Genomic DNA, 19,484 nt, shown 5'->3' with positions numbered 1-19,484 from the left:
CTGCTGGCAAATGCAGGAAAGTGCTGTTTGAATGAATGCTTACGAGCCTGCTGCTGCCTACCACCGCTCAGTCAGACTGCGCTATCAAATCATAGACTTAATTATAATATAATAACACACAGAAATACGAGCCAAGGTCATTAATATGGCCAAATCCAGAAACTATCATTTCTAAAACAAAACTTTTATTCTTTCAGTGAAATACGGAACCGTTTTTGTATTTTATCAAACAGGTGGCATCCATAAGTCTAAATATTGCTGTTACATTGCACCACCTTCAATGTTATGTCATAATTATGTAAAACTCTGGCAGATTAGTTCGCAATGAGCCAGGTGGCCCAAACTGTTGCATACACCCTGACTCTGCGTGCAATGAACGCAAGAGAAGTGACACAATTTCCCTAGGTAATGTTGCCTGCTAACATTAATTTATTTTAACTGAATTATGCAGGTTTAAAAAAATATTCTTCTGTGTATTGATTTTAAGGCATTGATGTTTATGGTTAGGTACATTCGTGCAGCGATTGTGCTTTTTTCACAAATGAGCTTTTGTTAAATCATCCCCCGTTTGGCTAAATTGACTGTCTTTGTTAGGAAGAAATAGTCTTGACACAGTTTGCAACGAGCCAGGCTGCCCAAACTGCTGCATATACCCTAACTCTGTTGCACAGAATGCAAGAGAAGTGACACAATTTCCCTAGTTAAAAGAAATTCATGTTAGTAGGCAATATTAACTAAATATGCAGGTTTAGAAATATATACTTGTGTTTTGATTTTAAGAAAGGTGTTGATGTTTATGGTTCGGTACACATTGGTGCAATGACAGCGCTTTTGTCGCGAATGTGCTTGTTAAATCACCCGTTTGGCGAAGTAGGCTGTGATTCAATGATAAATTAACAGGCACCACATCGATTAAATGCAACGCAGGACAAGCTCGATAAACTAGTAATATCATCATCAACCATGTGTAGTTAACTAGTGATTATGTTGAGTTTTTTTTATAAGATAAGTTTAATGATAGCTAGCACCTTACCGTGGCTCCTTGCTGCACTCGCATAACAGGTAGTCAGCCTGCTACGCAGTCTCCTCGTGGAAATGCCGATTACCGATTGTTATGAAAAATTAGGGCCGATTTCAAGTTATCAGCCATTCCGATTAATCGGTCAACCTCTAAAAGAAACTGAACTTAAGAGCCAACAGGCGAAAAGGCAAAAATGATTGCGCCCGGGCCAAGACAAGAGTCGAGACTGAACCTCCTATTTGTGTTCAAAGTGGAGAGCACTTGCTAGCGAAGGGATTCAAAACTGACCTGCTGAAAAGGTAAGACATACGTTAGCCAATGTAGCTATCTTGCTAGCTAGATATAAAGTGATGTGTTGCATTTTAGTTGTAAATATGGAAGTGGGTGTTATAGCTACTATGGATTACTTGTTTGGGTTGTTGTTGTTAGCTAGCTGACTGCAACAGGCATGGGTTTGTTTCATTTTAATTTAGACTATTGCTTCGCTATTTAGTTGTAGCTAGCTATACGGTTGAAGTTGGGAGTTTACATACACCTTAGCCAAATACATTTAAACTCAGTTTTTCACAATTCCTGACATTTTAATCCTAATAAAAATTCCCTGTCTTAGGTCAGTTAGGATAGTTCACATTCTTAAAATAAAGTGGTTGTCAGAATAATAGAAAGTGATTTATTTCAGCTTTTATTTCTTTCACATTCCCAATAGGTCAGAAGTTGACATGCACTCAATTAGTATTTGTTAGCATTGCCTTTAAATTGTTTAACTTGGGTTAAATGTTTCGGGTAGCCTTCCAGAAGCTTCCCACAATAATTTGGGTGAATTTTGGCCCATTCCTCCTGACAGAGCTGGTGTAACTGAGTCAGGTTTGTAGGCCTCCTTGATCGCACACGCTTTTTCATTTCTCCCCACAAATTTTCTATAGGATTGAGATCAGGGCTTTGTGATGGCCACTCCAATACCTTGACATTGTTGTCCTTAAGCCATTTTGCCACAACTTTGGAAGTATGCTTGGGGTCAATGTCCATTTGAAAGACCTATTTGCGACCAAGCTTTAACTTCCTGACTGATGTCTTGAGAGGTTGCTTCAATATATCCACATACTTTTCCAGCCTCATGATGCCATATATTTTATGAAGTGCACCAGTCCCTCCTGCAGCAAAGCACCCCCACAACATGACGCTGCCACCCCCGTGCTTCACGGTTTGGATAGTCTTCTTCGGCTTGCAAGCCTTCCCCTTCTTCCTCCAAATATAACGATGGTCATTATGACCAAACAGTTCTATTTTTGTTTAATCTTTTTCTCCAAAAAGTACGATCTTTTACCCCATGTGCAGTTGCAATCCGTAGTCTAGCGGTTTTGGAGCTGTGGCGTCTTCCTTGCTGAGCAGCCTTTCAGGTTATGTCGATATAGGACTCGTTTTACTGTGGATATAGATACTTTTGTACCTGTTTCCTCCAGCATCTTCACAAGGTCCTTTGCTGTTCTGGGATTTATTTTCACTTTTCACATCAAAGTACGTTCAACTCTAGGAGACAGAACGCGTCTCTTTCCTGAGCGGTTTGACGGCTGCGTGGTCACATGGTGTTAATACTTGTGTACTATTGTTTGTACAGATGAACGTGGTACCTTCAGGTGTTTGGAAATTGCTCCCAAGGATGAATCAGACTTGTGGAGGTCTACAATTTATTTTCTGACGTCTTGGCTGATTTTTCCCATGATGTCAAGCAAAGAGGCACAGAGTTTGAAGGTAGGCTTAAAATACATCCACAGGTACACCTCCAATTTACTCAAATGATGTCAATTAGTCTATCAGAAGCTTCTAAAGCCATGACACAATTTTCTGGAATTTTCCAAGCTGTTTAAAGGCACAGTCAACTTAGTGTATGTAAACTTCTGACCCACTGGAATTGTGATACAGTGAAATAATCTGTCTGTAAACAATTGTTTGGGAAATGACTTGTCATGCACAAAGTAGATGTCCTAAACGATTACCAAAACTATAGTTTGTTAACAAGAAATTTGTGGATTGTTTGAAAAACGAGTTTTAATGACTCCAACCTAAGTGTATGTGAACTTCCGACTTTAACTGTATGTATCCTTGACCTTGTTATATTTCTGTCTGTGATCTTAACAGTGCATCTGATTGGCTAACCAGCTACTTCACAATAGTGGCACGGAATAGCCATGATCATCATTTGACGACAAAGCTCTAAGTAGAAAACATATTTCAACAAAAATATTGCCGCTTTTTCAGTTATAACAGGGAGCAATCGACATCAACACCTACCAAGTGTAGTGTGTTTCCAGCCCCACCATTGTCAAGTATTGAATCAGATCGGGAAGTGGGCTTTAGCAAAGTGTTTTTGGTCATGTCTGTTCCAACTTTGTATTTCCCCTAGCTGGCCAAGAACAATAATATTTCTACTAAAAATTAAGTAGACATCTGCAAATGCTAGGCATCTATGTGGCTAAGATGTTTAGGAAAATTAACTACCCAGGATTTTCTTTGAGTAATGATGTCATACTATCCCAATAGATTAGCTTAGTGCACAGAGATATGACCATGTTATTCCTCATTTGAGCTGTCTGGCTGAGATGTAGACAGTCCTAGCCCGAAAGCTACACATGTATAGGACTGTGACATTTATATTAAATGACTGGAAACATGAATTATGTTATGCCTAGTAGCCTCCTCCAATTATCATTTAATCCTAAACTGGATGTATTTACCCTGGAAATATAAGATTGCTTATCATCAAAGGCAGTTCTGTCCCAGTTGTCAAATGGTAAAATTGAATTTCAGATTGGGATTGATGGAGCATGTTAGTTTTTATTTAATTTATTATCTCTAGGTCAGGGATGGGTAACTCCAGTCCTTGAGGGCTTGATTGGTGACACACATTTGCCCCAGCTGACACCTGACTTTAATAATCAACTAATCATAGTCTTCAGGTTAGAATGCAATTAGTTTAATTAATCAGGTGTGATAGCATATTTCTTTTTTTTAATAAAGGGCTGGGGGAAAGTGTGGGCACCAATTAGCCCCTGGGGGCTGGAGTTGCCCATCCCTGATCTAGGTCTACATCTGAGCTGGAGTCATTCTAGAACCACATACTCATTTACATGGTTTACATTCCCTCTGGTAGAACTTGTAACCATCGTCCAGCCTCATGGAATGTGGAGGGCAACTAATGTAAGTGTCAACTACAGTTCTGCACTTTATAGTAATGAAATTCTATAGACAGAACATTTTATCTTTCAGCTACAGGAGACTCTACAATAACAAGTCTCGAAGGTGAAGTGTCTAAGCATTGACAACTTCAGAGGTCTACTAAACCTACATCCCAGAACTTCAGAGAGCAATGTTAAGACTGGGCTCTCAATTGGTGCTACCAAGAAGAATGACCCTGAGATCAAATGAACCAAGACTCCATGATGTGCCTCCACCAACAACGGCTGAGCTGCTACAACTTCAAGGAGATATCACCACGCAACACAGGATGCAGTTGGCACACCTTTTGAATGGGGAAGGAGCTTTCCCTCATGTCAGACTTAGTGGTTCCTGGGAATGTGTGTAAACATTTCAGTACTCTGTAGGTTGTTGAAAGAGGGTGGCCTACAACCAAACATGAATCATATGTAAATAAGGGAAGTTTGTGTGGGCAACAAACTTGTGTATGAAACAATATTTGTTTATTCTTTATCTAGTATATAGGCATCATTATTGTGGTTTTAGAATGATTTGCTAAACTGGTTTCCTTTATCTATGCTCTGGATGGTTTTCATTTCAAATTAGCATACTTACACTAGGGCACCTATCTAGAAAGATTGACTACCCTGGTGTAAATACAGTACAAAACAAGTCAGTTCACACAAATCATGTCAAATAAACGTTTATTAGGGAGATAAAACAACCTATTCTCTAACCTCCAAAATAACAAAAGCGCAGTGTAAGAAAACATACTTTTACAATATATATTTGAAATGCAAAACATACAAACCTCAGCGATATCACCCTGCCCAGACCCACCTGCTCACACCCACATCTCCAGTGCCTGCATCACCCTCAGCCACATGACCTCAAACTGCACCATTTTGTTTCTCTGATGTAAAACATTCAGATAAAGTACTGAACTGCGATCACCCAGATCTAGGGGAAAAAATCTAAACTATAAGAATATTTTGAAGATAAATACACATTGCAGAGACAGAAGACGAGCTGGGTTATAACCTACATCCTGTCCCTTTGTTCACTGGGGAGAACCACAGGAGAGGATCGCTGAGGGAGCATCACTGAGAACCAGGAGAATGAACATCTACCCCCAAGATTTGTCCTATTTGAATACACTTATTTTCCTCCCCCTGATTTGTTTGGGGATCTGTGTTAAAGAATAACATCAACTGCTTAACATTAAAGATAGGAAAAATATTCCATTTGGTGCTAATTGGGATCCAAGTGAAGAATAAAGTACAGTGTAGTCATGGAAAGTGTTCAAATCGGGTTCAAGTTCTCTACTGCAATGGATTTCCATCATTGATTCTTGAGAGGTCGTTTTTGAGATCAGTGTAGATCTGCATTCAACAACTCCAGTGGGGGTTGGAGATGGCATAGCCTAACACTAACGGAAGCATGTCTTTTCAGCCACAACCATTGATGACAGGTGTATAAAATCGACCACACAGCCATGCTATCTCCATAAACAAACATTGGCAGTAGAATGTCCTGTACTGAAAATCTCCAGTGACTTGCAACGTGGCACCGTCATAGGATGCCACCTTTTCCAACAAGTCAGTTCGTCAAATTTCTGCCCTGCTAGAGCTGCCCCGGTCAACTGTAAGTGCTGTTATTGTGAAGTGGAAACGTCTAGGAGCAACAACGGCACAGCCGCAAAGTGGTGGGCCACACAAGCTCACAGAACCGCGCCGCAGAGTGCTGAAGCGTGTAAAAACTGTCTTTCCTCGGTTGCAACACTCACTACCGAGTTCCAAATTGTCTCTGGAAGAAATGTCAGCACAAGTTGGAGTGGTGTAAAGCTCACCTCCGCTGGACTCAGGAGCAGTGGAAACGAGTTCTCTGGATTGAGGAATCACGCTTCACCATCTAGCAGTCCGACGGACGAATCTGGGTTTGGAGAACAATACCTGCGCGAATGCATAGTGCCAACTGTAAAGGAAGAATGGTCTTGGGGCTGTTTTTCATTGTTCGGGCTTGGCCCCTTCGTTCCAGTGAAGAACATCTTAACGCTACAGCATACAATGACATTCTAGTCAATTCTGTGCTTCCAACTTTGTGGCAACAATTTTCCCTTGCCTGTTTCAGCAAGATGATGACCCCGTTGTGTGGGTGAGCGGTTTGCTGATGTCACCGTTGTGAACAGAGTGCCCCATGGTGGCGGTGGGGTTACGGTATGGGCAGGCATAAGCTATGGACAACGAACAGAATTGCTGGTCACAGAATTGTGAGGAGATCCTGAGGCCCATTTCTTTTTTCTTTTAAGGTATCTGTGATCAACAGATTCATATCTGTATTCCCAGTCATGTGAAATCCATAGATTAGGAGCTAATTCATTTATTTCAATTGACTGATTTCCTCATGAACTGTAACCTAATGTGCAGCACAGTATCGCTCAACTCACAGCGGTGTGTAGCCTACTGTAACTGCTGGCAAAGTAATTCAAAGCCTGTACTTTATCACTCAGGATATAACTTTCCAGTGCTACTATTTTTGCCATGTAGGCCTAATGTTGTTATTAAAACAAAATCAGTCAACCCCATAGTAGAATAGTTTTTACCTATTTACCTAGTCAGCTTGTTGTGTATTTTATGCGAGATAAATATTCCTCGAGGGACATTCAAGTTGCGAGAGCCATGAGAGGGGAAACATGTCCGATTCTGATTAGCAGTCAATACACAACACTTCCATGAAAGCAGTTTTGGCAAATGTAGTTTGAAAAAAAAGTTGGGGATCCCAGTTTTACGTTGCTACCACGTTTATTCATCTACTCCTTCAATTGCGGGTGTGGCATCGTTTTACAAATGCAGTTTTACAACCTGAGTTTTAAGAATGGTTTCGGTGCAACAAAGCTTATAAAGGGGAAATGTCCTCTTAAAAGGGCAATGAAATACTTTGTAATAGAAACAAAGCAAAAGTCCAATTTTGAGTGAAATTATTTTTATTCATATTCATTATAGAAAATAATTAATAATATCAATCAGGATGTTGTGTCCAATGGGGTAAATGCAAATGGATGCAGGTCACTGAACTAAATGACTATCGCCCGTGGCACTCACTTCTGTCATCATGAAGTGCTTTGAGAGGCTAGTCAAGGATCATATCATCTCCACCTTACCCGACACCCTAGACCCACTCTAATTGGCATACTGCCCCAATAGATCCACGGATGATGTAATCGCACTGCACACTGCCCTATCCCATCTGGACAAGAGGAATACCTATGTAAGAATGCTGTTCATTGACTACAGCTCAGCATTCAACAACATAGTCCCTTCCAAACTCAGGACCCTGGGATTGAACACCTTGAACACGGGGGCCCCTCGGGGGTGTGTGCTTTGTGCCCTCCTGTTCACCCACGACTGAGCAGCCGCACACGACTCCAACACCAAGTTTGCTGACGACACAACGGTGGTAGGACTGATCGACAATAAAGCAGAATATAGGGAGGAAGTCCGAGACCTTGTCAGCCAGACAGAGAAGCTGATCGTGGACTACAGGAACTGGAGGGCGAGCACACCCCCGTCCACATTGATTGGGCTGTAGTGGAGCGGGTCGAGAGCTTCAAGTTCCTCTGTGTTCACATCACTAAGGAATTGACATTGTCCACACACCCACACAGTTGTGAACAGGGCACGACAGCGTCTTTCCCCCCTCAGGAGGCAGAAAAGATTTGTCATGGGCCATCATCCTCAAAGTTATACAGCTGCACCATTGAGAGCATCTTGACTGGCTGCATCACCGCTTGGTATGGCCACTGCAAGGCATCCGACCGCAATGCGCTACATAGGGTGGTGAGTACGGCCTAGTACATCACTGGGGCCGAGCTCCCTGCCAACCATGACCTCTATATACCAGGTGGTGTAAGAGGAAGGCCCAACAAATTTGTTGGGGCTGGCACAATTACCATATAACCGTGAAACCAACGGTTATGAAGACCGTCATGAAAATAAAATAACCGCCATAACCATTATTTTTTATTGAAGATTGGACGGCTGGGCATTCATGCAGTTGAGTCCGTTTCTGCGGTAATATGGACTCTTAACTCTTATGAAACTTTTTTGCTCCTTGCTGAAACAATCAAGGTGTTGTAGCAAACGTTCTACATTCCATGGTAATGAAGAATGTCCATTCAAATGATGTTAGATTCAGCAAAATGAAGCCACGAGCAGCACTGTAGATATTGAGATGAGCGAGATGTAAGACTTTGCTCTCTCAGTCACACACAGTGTCTGCGCAGCTTCACGCTGTTACAGCGTGGTAGCCAGGGCACCAAAACAGCTGAGAAGTGGAGGTTTGCGCTTCAAAGCTCTGTTGTTCAAGAAATTGACCCACTATGCAGTTTACTTTCTGCATCTGCATCATATCGCTGTCTACCTTTTTAAAGGGACATTTCTAAAATGTTCAACTTCATATTCATAATCTCCAGCCGGGTTTAGAAATAATTAGGACTTTGTGGCTGTGTTAACTAGTGACGACCCATATTGATTTGTATTCCTCCTGCTTTTGCTTCCTGCTTTTACTTCCTGCGTTTACTTCCTGCTTTTACTTCCTGCTTTTACTTCCTGCTTTTACTTCCTGCTTTTACTTCCTGCTTTTACTTCCTGCTTTGCTCCTATGGGTATACTCTCAATGGCCGCCAGTCCATCCATTATGCCATCATTGACTTGAATGAGTACGCCCGTTCCATTCTTTCTATTTCTAGAGCAGCACATGCGGTCAGGAACTGAGGAGAGGAGAAAATGTGCTCCATAAAAAATACAATTTGACAGTGAATATTCTACGTGTTGTTCTTGACCCCGTAAAACACTGGATATTTTGGCACTGTGTTTCTGAGGCTAACCCCTGAAAAGTTGGCGCTAACCCTGCTGCGGAGCAGGGCCAGCTAGCCCTGGGCTAAGGTTGGTGCTAGTCCACTATAGAATGTGCAAGTGTGAACACTCGCTTAGCGCTAAAGAGACTCTTAGCCCTGGGCCTAGTGTGGGCTTGATGAAAAACACAGTATAAATTACAACAGATTAAGTTTATTGATATACATGTATTATTTGAAACAAATGGATTGTTTGAAATGTAGTGACTCTGTGTGTTGTGTACTAAGACTTCATTGCATCTTTGACAGGGTACCTTCTAAGAGAAATCAAGAGGGCAGACATCCCACTTCCAGAGGGAGAAGTGAACCCGGTTGCACCCCTGCCCAAACATGTCCTAGTTATAATGGTTAGCGCACCCTACCTGTCTCTCTAGAACGTTATAAATCCTTTTATCATAAGAATGAAGTATTGACTTCGTCCCAAATGGCACCACATGTTCCCTAAGTAGTGCACTATATATATGGAACATATGGTGCCATTTGGGACACCGCCCGAATTGCCATTGCCATTGCTATTGACTCTCTGTATGTATGGCTGTCTCCAGGAGCAGTTGCAGAGGTTGGAGGTGGAGCTGAGCGAGGTGACCAGGAATAAGGAGAAGCTACAGAAGAACCTCCTGGAGCTGACAGAGTATACACACATGCTGCGCATCACACGCAACTTTGTGCACCGCAGCGCAGAGGTAGGTCCAACAGCTTCTCCACAAAGCAGGATCCCACCACTGTACAACACTTTGCCCCTCAGTTTGACTTAAGAGCACTTGCAATGGCTTTGATTTGCTTCATGAAGAGACTGAGCAAATTTTAGGGTCACATGATTTGGTTTTGCACATAACATTGAGGCTTTCTTTTCTCTTTTTTTTCTTTATAGAGGATGTTTTGGGGATACATCTGGGGCTAGCCAAAATCTTGCTGCTTGTCTTTTATTCATTCATGCATGGGAAAATTCTTGCCCTTTTTCTAACAATGTGTTATGGGGGTGTATGTGTTTTGTGTGTGTCCTCACACTGGGGTTATGTTTCACAGTGTGAGCCCCCGCAGGTCCAGTATGAGGAGTTCCCCTTCCTAGAAAAGGATTCCATGATGGACTACAGCAGCATGCAGCGACTAGGGGCCAAACTAGGGTAAAGGGCTATCAGCAGTCATATATATTTGTACACACTTGGGTATTTGTGCCTGTTTACTGTAATACCCTGTTTATCTCAACCTCACTCCTGCAGGTTTATATCAGGGCTGATTCAGAGAAGGAAAATAGAGGCCTTTGAGCGCATGCTGTGGAGAGTGTGTAAGGGCTACACCATCCTTAGCTACTCTGAGATTGACGAGTACTTGGAGGACCCTGACACGGTGGGTCAAAGTTGTTATGCCTGAGAGAGATTCTTAGCCTTTTTCTAAATGGTTGAGTGTGAGTTAAAATAATAAGGTACTGCTTACCACATAGCTAAATTTAACAGCATCCCTGTTGGGCCTGTGAGAGGTAAAACATCTCACCTCAGCCTTAACATGTCTATATTCTAATCCGCTTCCTGTTCTCTGGTTATTGCAGGGTGAGCCAACTAAGAGTGTGGTTTTCCTCATCTCTTACTGGGGCGAGCAGATCGGACAGAAAGTCAAGAAGATCTGTGACTGGTAATTAAAACACCTCTCCAACTGACCTGTTACACTTTCAGACCTGTTACACTTTCAGGTGATTCCCTGTCAAACCATTAGGCCTGTTATCTTGCCCCCAACAAGCTCTGAAGACTGTGGCTTTAACCTATGTGATAACATCATGGAGCTTGTCTTTTTGCCCCTCAGCTACCACTGTCACGTGTATCCATACCCCAACAGCAATGAGGAGAGGAATGATGTTGTGGAGGGACTCAGGACTCGCATCCAGGACCTGCACACTGTAAGCTCTCTAAAATCCTTGTGAGCAACAACATAGTGGGTGATGTTTTTTTAGTTTGTTTTGTCTTTAAGTAATGAAAATAACTTTTTGACTATCAAATTTGTACAATTAAAAATACAGATGTTTTCTTTTTAATATTACACCCATGTATTCTTTAACCAGAAAAGGTTAACTCCAGAGTTCTCTCCCTAACGACACTGGCTATTTAAAATATAAGCTATCAACAGATTAAGGTGTTATTCCTGCTGAATTTAGCTGTTGAAATACAGTGCCTTCAGAAAGTATTTTAGTCCTCTTTTTTTAGTCCTGTTTTTGGTCATTCCTCTATTTCTGATGTCCATCCAGTTTGATTTCTATTTGTAACTGCTATTTCACAACATTTCTTTACCTACAGTTGAAGTCGGAAGTTTACATACACTTAGGTTGGAGTCATTAAAACTCGTTTTTTCAACCACTCCACAAATTTCTTGTAAACAAACTATAGTTTTGGCAAGTCGGTTAGGACATCTACATTGTGCATGACACAAGTAATTTTTCCAACAATTGTTTACAGACAGATTAATTAACTTATAATTCACTGTATCACAATTCCAGTGGGTCAGAAGTTTACATACACTATGTTGACTGTGCATTTCAACAGCTTGGAAAATTCCAGAAAATGATGTCAGGGCTTTAGAAGCTTCTTGATAGGCTAATTGACATAATTTGAATCAATTGGAGGTGTACCTGTGGATGTATTTCAATGCCTACCTTCAAACTCAGTGCCTCTTTGCGTGACATAGGAAAATCAAAAGAAATCAGCCAAGGCCTCAGAAAAGAAATTGTAGACCTCAGCAAGTCTGGTTCATCCTTTGGAGCAATTTCCAAACGCCTGAAGGTACCACGTTCATCTGTACAAACAATAGTACGCAAGTATAAACACCATGGGACCACGCAGCTGTCATACTGCTCAGGAAGGAGTTCTGTCATATGTGGGAACAACATGAAAGGACCTTGTGAAGATGCTTGAGGAAACAGGGGCAAAAGTATCTATATCCACAGTAAAACGAGTCCTATATCGACATAACCTGAAAGGCCGCTCAGCAAGGAATAAGCCACTGCTCTAAAACCGCCATAAAAATGCCAGACTACGGTTTGCAACTGCACATGGGGACAAAGATCTTACTTTTTGGAGAAATGTCGTCTGGTCTGATGAAACAAAAATAGAACTGTTTGGTCATAATGACCATCGTTATGTTTGGAGGAAGAAGGGGGAGGCTTGCAAGCCGAAGAACACCATCCCAACCTTGAAGCACGGGGGTGGCAGCATCATGTTGTGGGGGTACTTTGCTGCAGGAGGGACTGGTGCACATCACAAAATAGATAGCATCATGAGGGAGGAAAATTACGCGGATATATTGACGCAACATCTCAAGACATCAGTCAGGAAGTCAAAGATTGGTCGCAAATGGGTCTTCCAAATGGACAATGACCCCAAGCATACTTCCAAATTTGTGGCAAAATGGCTTAAAGACAACAAAGTCAAGATATTCACAATGCCCTGATCTCAATCCTTTAGAAAATCTGTGGGCAGAACTGAAAAAGCGTGTGCGAGCAAAGAGGCCTACAAACCTGACTCAGTTACACCAGCTCTGTCTGGAGGAATGAGCCAAAATTCACCCAACTTATTGTGGTAAGCTTGTGGAAGGCTACCCAAAACGTTTAACCCAAGTTAAACAATTTAAAGGCAATGCTAACAAATACTAATTGAGTGTATGTAAACTTCTGACCCACTGGGAATGTGATGGAAATAAAAGCTGAAATAAATAATTCTCTCTCCTATTATTCTGACATTTCACATTCTTAAAATAAAGTGGTGATCCTAACTAACCTAAGACAGGGAACTTTTACTAGGATTAATTGTCAGGAATTGTGAAAAGCTGAGTTTAAAGGTATTTAGCTAAGGTGTATGTAAACTTCGGACTTCAACGGTATACCCCTTGACTTCTTCCACATTTTATTACAGTCTGAATCCAAAATGGATTAAATGGATTTGTTACCCTCACCCATCTATACACACTACCCAATAATGACAAAGTAAAAACATGTTTTTAGATTTGTTGTACATTTATTGAAAATGAAATACAGAAATATCTCATCTACATACAGTACCAGTCAAAAGTTTGGACACACCTACTCATTCCAGGGTTTTTCTTTATTTTTACTATTTTCTACATTGTAGAATAAGACATCAAAACTATGAAATAACACATGGAATCATGTAGTAACCTAAAAAGTGTTAAACAAATCAAAATATATTTTATATTTGAGACACTTCAAAGTAGCCACCCTTTGCCATGTTGACAGCGTTGCACATTCTTGGCATTCTCTCAACCAGCTTCATGAGGTAGTCACCTGGAATGCATTTTAATTAACAGGTTTGCCTTGTTAATTTGTGGAAATGATTTCCTTCCTAATGTTTGAGCCAATCAGTTGTATTGTGACAGTGTAGGGGTGGTATTTAGAAGATAGCCCAATTTAGTGAAAGACAAAGTCCATATTATGGCAAGAACAGCCGCAAATAAGCAAAGAGAAATTACTTTAAGACATGAAGGTCAGTCAATCCGCAAAAAACAAATGAAACTGGCAGTTGCTATGATGAAACTGGCTCTCGTGAGTACCGCCACAGGAAAGGAAGACCCAGAGTTACCTCTGCTGTAGAGGATAAGTTCATTGGAGTTAACTGCACCTCAGATTGCAGCCAAAATAAATGCCTTTGAGTTCAAGTAACATACACATCTCAACATCAACTGTTCAGAGGAGACTGCGTGAATCAGGCCTTCATGGTCGAATTAACTGCAAAGAAACCACTACTAAAGGACAACAATAAGAAGACGACACTTGCTTGGTTCAAGAAACACGAGCAATGGACATTGGTCTGATGAGACCAAAATTGAGATTTTTGGTTCCAACCGCCGTGTCTTTGTGAGACGCAGAATTGGTGAACTAATGATCTCTGCATATGTGGTTTCCACTGTGAAGCATGGAGGAGGAGGAGGTGTGATGGTGCGGGGGTGCTTTGCGGGTGACACTGTCAGTGATTTATTTTGAATTCAAGGCACAATTAACCAGATTGGCTACCACATCATTCTGCAGCGATACGCAATCCCAGCTGGTTTGCGCTTAGTGGGACTATCATTTGTTTTTCAACAGGACAATGACCCAAAACACACCTCCAGGCTGTGTAAGGGCTATTTGACCAAGAAGGAGAGTGATGGAGTGCTGCATCAGATGACCTGGCCTCCACAATCAACCGACCTCAACCCAATTGAGATGGTTTGGAATGAGTTGGACCGCCGTGTGAAGGAAAAGCAGCCAACAAGTGCTCAGCATATGTGGGAACTCCTTCAAGAATGTTGGAAAAGCATTCCTAATGAATGTGGTTGAGAGAGTGCCAAGAGTATGCAAAGTTGTCAAGGCAAAAGGGTGGCTATTTGAAGAATCTCAAATATAAAATATATTTTTATTTGTTTAACACTCTTTTGGTTACTACATGATTCCATATGTGTTATTTTATAGTTTTGATTTCTTCACTATTATTCTACAATGTAGAAAATAGTAAAAATAAAGAAAAACCCTTGAATGACTAGGTGTGTCTAAACTTTTGAATGGTACTGTAAGTATTCACACCCTTGAGTTAATACATGTTAGATTCACCTTTGGCATCGATTACAGCTGTAAGTCTTCCTGCATAAGTCTCTGAGAGCTTTTCACACCTTGATTGTATGATATTTGCCCATTATTCTTCCCATTATTCAAAATTCTTAGAGATCTGTCAAATTGGTTGTTGATCTTTGCCTGATCCACCCTCAGTTTTCTGCTATCACAGCCATTAAACTCTGTAACTGTTTTAATGTCACCATTGGCCCCATGGTGAAATCCCTGAGTGGTTTCCTTTCTCTCCAGCAGCTGATTTAGGAAGGGCGCATGCATCTTTATATTGATACACCATCCAAAGTGTAATTAATAACATTACCATGCTCAAAGGGATATGCAATGTCTGCTTTAAAAAAATATATATTTACCCATCTACCAATAGGTACCCTTCTTTGCGAGGCATTGGAAAACCTCATCGGTCTTTGTGGTTGTATCTGTGTTTGAAATTCACTGCTTGACTAAGGGACCTTACAGATAATTGTATGTGTGGGGTACAGAGATGAGGTAGTCATTCAGAAATCATGTTAAACACTATAATTAAACACAGAGTGAGTTCATGCAACTTATTATGTGACTTGTTAAGCAAATTTCTACTCTTGAACTTATTTATGCTTGCCATAACAAAGCGGTTGAATACTTACTGACTCTGCTTTTAATTTTTTAAATAATTTGTATACCTTTCTAAAAACATAATTCCACTTTGACATTATGGGGTTTTGTGTGTAGGCTAGTGACACAAAATCTCACCATGCTCAAAGCAATATTCAATGTCTGCTTTTTTAAAAGTTTTACCCATCTACTGAGATATACAGTCACTACAAAGATGCAGGCCAATGGTGACATTAAAACAGTATCCCTTAAAGAATGGACCTCGTGTTTCCAGCTACGGCGAAGATTATAACTTCTTGGAAAGAAGCAGAATGGAGTGTGAGGGGTAGAGGTTTAGGAGCGAGAGGGAGAGTGCTCTCACTCAGGCGCCAGAGCGTGACCACTCTGGGGTCACTTGACTCTGCTTGTGCCTTGCAGTCTGGAAGACTGTTCAGATCAATCGTTTTGGAAGTTCTACCTCTGAAGAAAAAAAGAACTAAATTAACCTCTGGTCCCAGCACGTGATCTCCATGAGGTCTCAACTGAAGGCTGAGTCTCCCTCCTCCCTTCCTCCCTCATGCGAACACACGCACATTCCAGAACTTAAAGCACACAGACTCAAATTCCCTCCCTGGCATGTTCATTGCATTTTCACTAGCCCTCACACAACATTCTTAGACATTCATTCATCATTTACCCAACTGTGTCTCGTGCCAAAAATACCTTTTCTTCAATACCCAAACAAGCTATGGGCCCTTGCACTTAGTGGAGGCTGCGCTCAACGAGCCTAAGTCAATTCTACACACCCTTTTGATATTCTGAATGAATGTGAAATCCCTCCCATTAGTTCAAATGTCATACTAATACCCCCCCACCCCAACCCCCGGCTTCCACCAGGTACTCCACAGGACAGAGGACTACCTGAGACAAGTCTTGAACAAGGCCTCTGAGTCCGTCTACACCTGGGTCATCCAGGTTAAGAAGATGAAGGCCATCTACCACATCCTCAACCTGTGTAGCTTTGACGTCACCAACAAGTGTCTGATAGCCGAGGTGTGGTGCCCTGTCAACGATCTGCCCATCCTGCGGAGGGCATTAGAGGAAGGCTCGGTGAGTCAGCTCCCTGTTACAATGGCTCCCTGTGTAATGTCATCGTTGGGCTTAACTATTTTATTGTTTTGGATTGTATTGTCATTGTTTGTGACCCCACCTTCTAACTACACTTTGTTCAGTATTTGGCTAAACCAACAGTCACACACCCAGTCAGCATGACCTGCTTTAATAATGGGGTTTTGGTTGTGGTAGAAAAAGGGAAATTGTTCTCATCTTGACCACCTCTGATCATTTAAGACAGATCCAGGTATTTAGAGAGTTGGGCCAACTTTTTGAATTGTGAATATTGTTATAATTCTAGACATTCAGTTACATAGCATTATTTTAATATTCCCATGTAATGTTTATACACGATAACATGGCTGCCATAGAATTTTGAAGTGTCATGTAAATGCTTCATAATGCTTATTCTAGACATTATTGTCCATGTACTGTAATGTTAATGAGGCGCTAACATGGCTGCCATAGAATGTTATAGTGTCATGTAAATGCATAATAATGCAGAAACCTCAATTGCCCAACTCTAAATACATGGCTCTGGTTTAATTTATTAAACTAGTCTAGTCGTGGGTCCTGTTGGGCCCCAATTGAGGGCTACCAGGGCTTCTGTCCATTATTACATTACATACAATGTGACCTTATAATATGTAATGACGTACATAATATAAGGTCACATTCAGTTCAATGACAGCAGTCCATGCAAAGGTTCTGCCAGTCCTTTAAAAGGCTTAAATGAGGCTTCTAAATACGAGGCTTAAATGGTCAATGTATTTTAATCAAATCAAATCAAATTTATTTATATAGCCCTTCGTACATCAGCTGATATCTCAAAGTGCTGTACAGAAACCCAGCCTAAAACCCCAAACAGCAAGCAATGCAGGTGTAGAAGCACGGTGGCTAGGAAAAACTCCCTAGAAAGGCCAAAACCTAGGAAGAAACCTAGAGAGGAACCAGGCTATGTGGGTGGCCAGTCCTCTTCTGGCTGTGCCGGGTGGAGATTATAACAGAACATGGCCAAGATGTTCAAATGTTCATAAATGACCAGCATGGTCGTATAATAATAAGGCAGAACAGTTGAAACTGGAGCAGCAGCACGGTCAGATGGATTTGAACAGTCTTGAATGGTCCAAAATATTTGAACTAACTGTTTGATGAGATGTTAGGATTCTGTCTCCATTTGGAGAAAACAAATGATGTCTCAAATAATTGGGTTGCCATCACTCAATCTCCATGCAACCTTAATAGGCTAACATTGCAATAATCTCAGTCTGAAAAGCCACTGTCTTGACATTATTGGCTTACCTTTACAGAGGAAAAGTGGAGCCACGGTGCCTTCTTTTGTCAACCGTATTCCCAGCTATGACACTCCACCAACCCTAATAAGGACCAACAAGTTCACATCAGGCTTCCAGAACATAGTGGAGGCCTATGGGGTGGGCAATTATAGAGAGGTTAACCCAGGTACAGTACGCCCTCGCTAGCCAATGACCGCTGATTACTACATTTAGGATTAAATCACATGCTATCATTAGACCTACTGCTTTTATGTTTTCTGTTTGTTTGCTATTTCTATGAGCCACATGCCTGTAGCCAAAGACACATGTTCACTCCTAACAAGAATGGACAATAAAGTTTTACACTTTATTGATAGTTGAATGTGTATATGGAGGAATTATGATGTATTGTCTGTTGTGTCTAACAGCTCCTTACACAATCATCACCTTCCCCTTCCTGTTTGCTGTGATGTTTGGAGACCTGGGCCATGGTGTGATCATGGCTCTGTTTGCTCTCTGGATGGTGCTGTATGAGGACAATCGCAAACTGAAACACACCAGGAATGAGGTGAGAGGGGCAGAGGAGAGGCTGTCAGTGTGTACGTCCCAAATGCCACCCTATTCCATACGTAGTGCACTAGTTTTGACCAGGGGCCATGGGGATTTGGCCAAAAGTAGTGCACTACATAGGGAATAGGGTGCTGTTTGGGATGCTAGCCGGTTGTGTGGGGAAATTGTTTCTGGTCTAAATGAGCTAAATGAGTAATAAGCAAACAGTAAATGTTGTGGTTAGCTGGATGTTTCCCCCTATGTTGACAATGGTGTATTTGTATGCTCAGATCTGGAACACATTCTTCGAGGGCCGTTACATCATCCTTATGATGGGCTTGTTCTCGGTCTATACCGGACTCATCTACAACGACTGCTTCTCCAAGTCTCTTAACATCTTTGGCTCGGGCTGGAGCGTCAATGCCATGTTTAAATCTGGAAATTGGACTTGGTAAGTACTGTACTGTAATATGTTCTGTACTGTAAGATCTGTTCCTGAGATTACAGAGATGATTAGGTCAGGGTGAAAGGCCACATGATCACAACTCAATGCCAATAAGTTTTGGTTTTTGATGTCCTATCACTGATAGGCCATACTGGTTTTTCAATTATATATTAATTACAAGTCAAATTAAGTATAACAATGGCAAAGATGTATGTGACATTAAAGATTACATCACCTGATAGCTTGCTCTTTTAATTGTTCACTTTTGTATTTTCTTTAAAAGGGATTCCACACTCCGCACCAATGCCTTTCTGACCCTTGATCCCAATGTCCCTGGGGTTTTCAATGGACCCTACCCTTTGGGCATTGACCCGGTAAGTACATGGCTTTATGATTCATGGTCACTAACTTCTTTGTCTTGACTCTATGTTCGCTACACACACAAGTTATTCCCTGTCTCTTCTTAACCGTACACATTTGCCTCTCACCAACCAGGTCCAATAAAGTAAGTCATGGATCATTACTCATTGTCATTTCAATGTTTTGTTAACAATCGCATCAGTCTGACTGTGATGTAGTCTGTCCATACCTCAACCTGATGTGGTTATTTTCCTTGTTTCTTCCAATGTGTAGATTTGGAACTTGGCGTCAAATCGTCTGACCTTTCTGAACTCCTACAAGATGAAGATGTCTGTGATCGTTGGTATCAGTCACATGAGCTTCGGGGTCATCCTAGGTATCTTCAACCACCTGTGAGTTACAGCACACTCTCCCCCCATACTTTGCAGCCTTCTGTGTGTCTG

General features: G+C 41.4%; 1 protein-coding gene across 1 annotated transcript in view; it reads left to right on the top strand.

The window, feature by feature from the left end:
* LOC112248516 (V-type proton ATPase 116 kDa subunit a2) overlaps window positions 1-19,484 on the top strand; it is a 31,186-nt gene that overhangs the window by 8,467 nt on the left and 3,235 nt on the right. Inside the window, exons 3-14 of the mRNA XM_024417616.2 lie at window positions 9,375-9,472; window positions 9,671-9,808; window positions 10,152-10,249; window positions 10,346-10,472; window positions 10,672-10,754; window positions 10,923-11,016; window positions 16,198-16,410; window positions 17,724-17,874; window positions 18,116-18,255; window positions 18,527-18,687; window positions 18,965-19,055; window positions 19,315-19,433. Of these exons, the coding sequence (XP_024273384.1) occupies window positions 9,375-9,472; window positions 9,671-9,808; window positions 10,152-10,249; window positions 10,346-10,472; window positions 10,672-10,754; window positions 10,923-11,016; window positions 16,198-16,410; window positions 17,724-17,874; window positions 18,116-18,255; window positions 18,527-18,687; window positions 18,965-19,055; window positions 19,315-19,433 (1,513 nt within the window). The remainder of the gene's footprint in view (window positions 1-9,374; window positions 9,473-9,670; window positions 9,809-10,151; window positions 10,250-10,345; window positions 10,473-10,671; window positions 10,755-10,922; window positions 11,017-16,197; window positions 16,411-17,723; window positions 17,875-18,115; window positions 18,256-18,526; window positions 18,688-18,964; window positions 19,056-19,314; window positions 19,434-19,484) is intronic.

This window comes from Oncorhynchus tshawytscha, linkage group LG04, assembly GCF_018296145.1.
Source record: "Oncorhynchus tshawytscha isolate Ot180627B linkage group LG04, Otsh_v2.0, whole genome shotgun sequence".
NCBI lineage: Eukaryota > Metazoa > Chordata > Actinopteri > Salmoniformes > Salmonidae > Oncorhynchus > Oncorhynchus tshawytscha.
The sequence above is the reverse complement of the archived record's forward strand: the minus strand, read 5'-3'. Positions and strand labels throughout refer to the sequence as shown.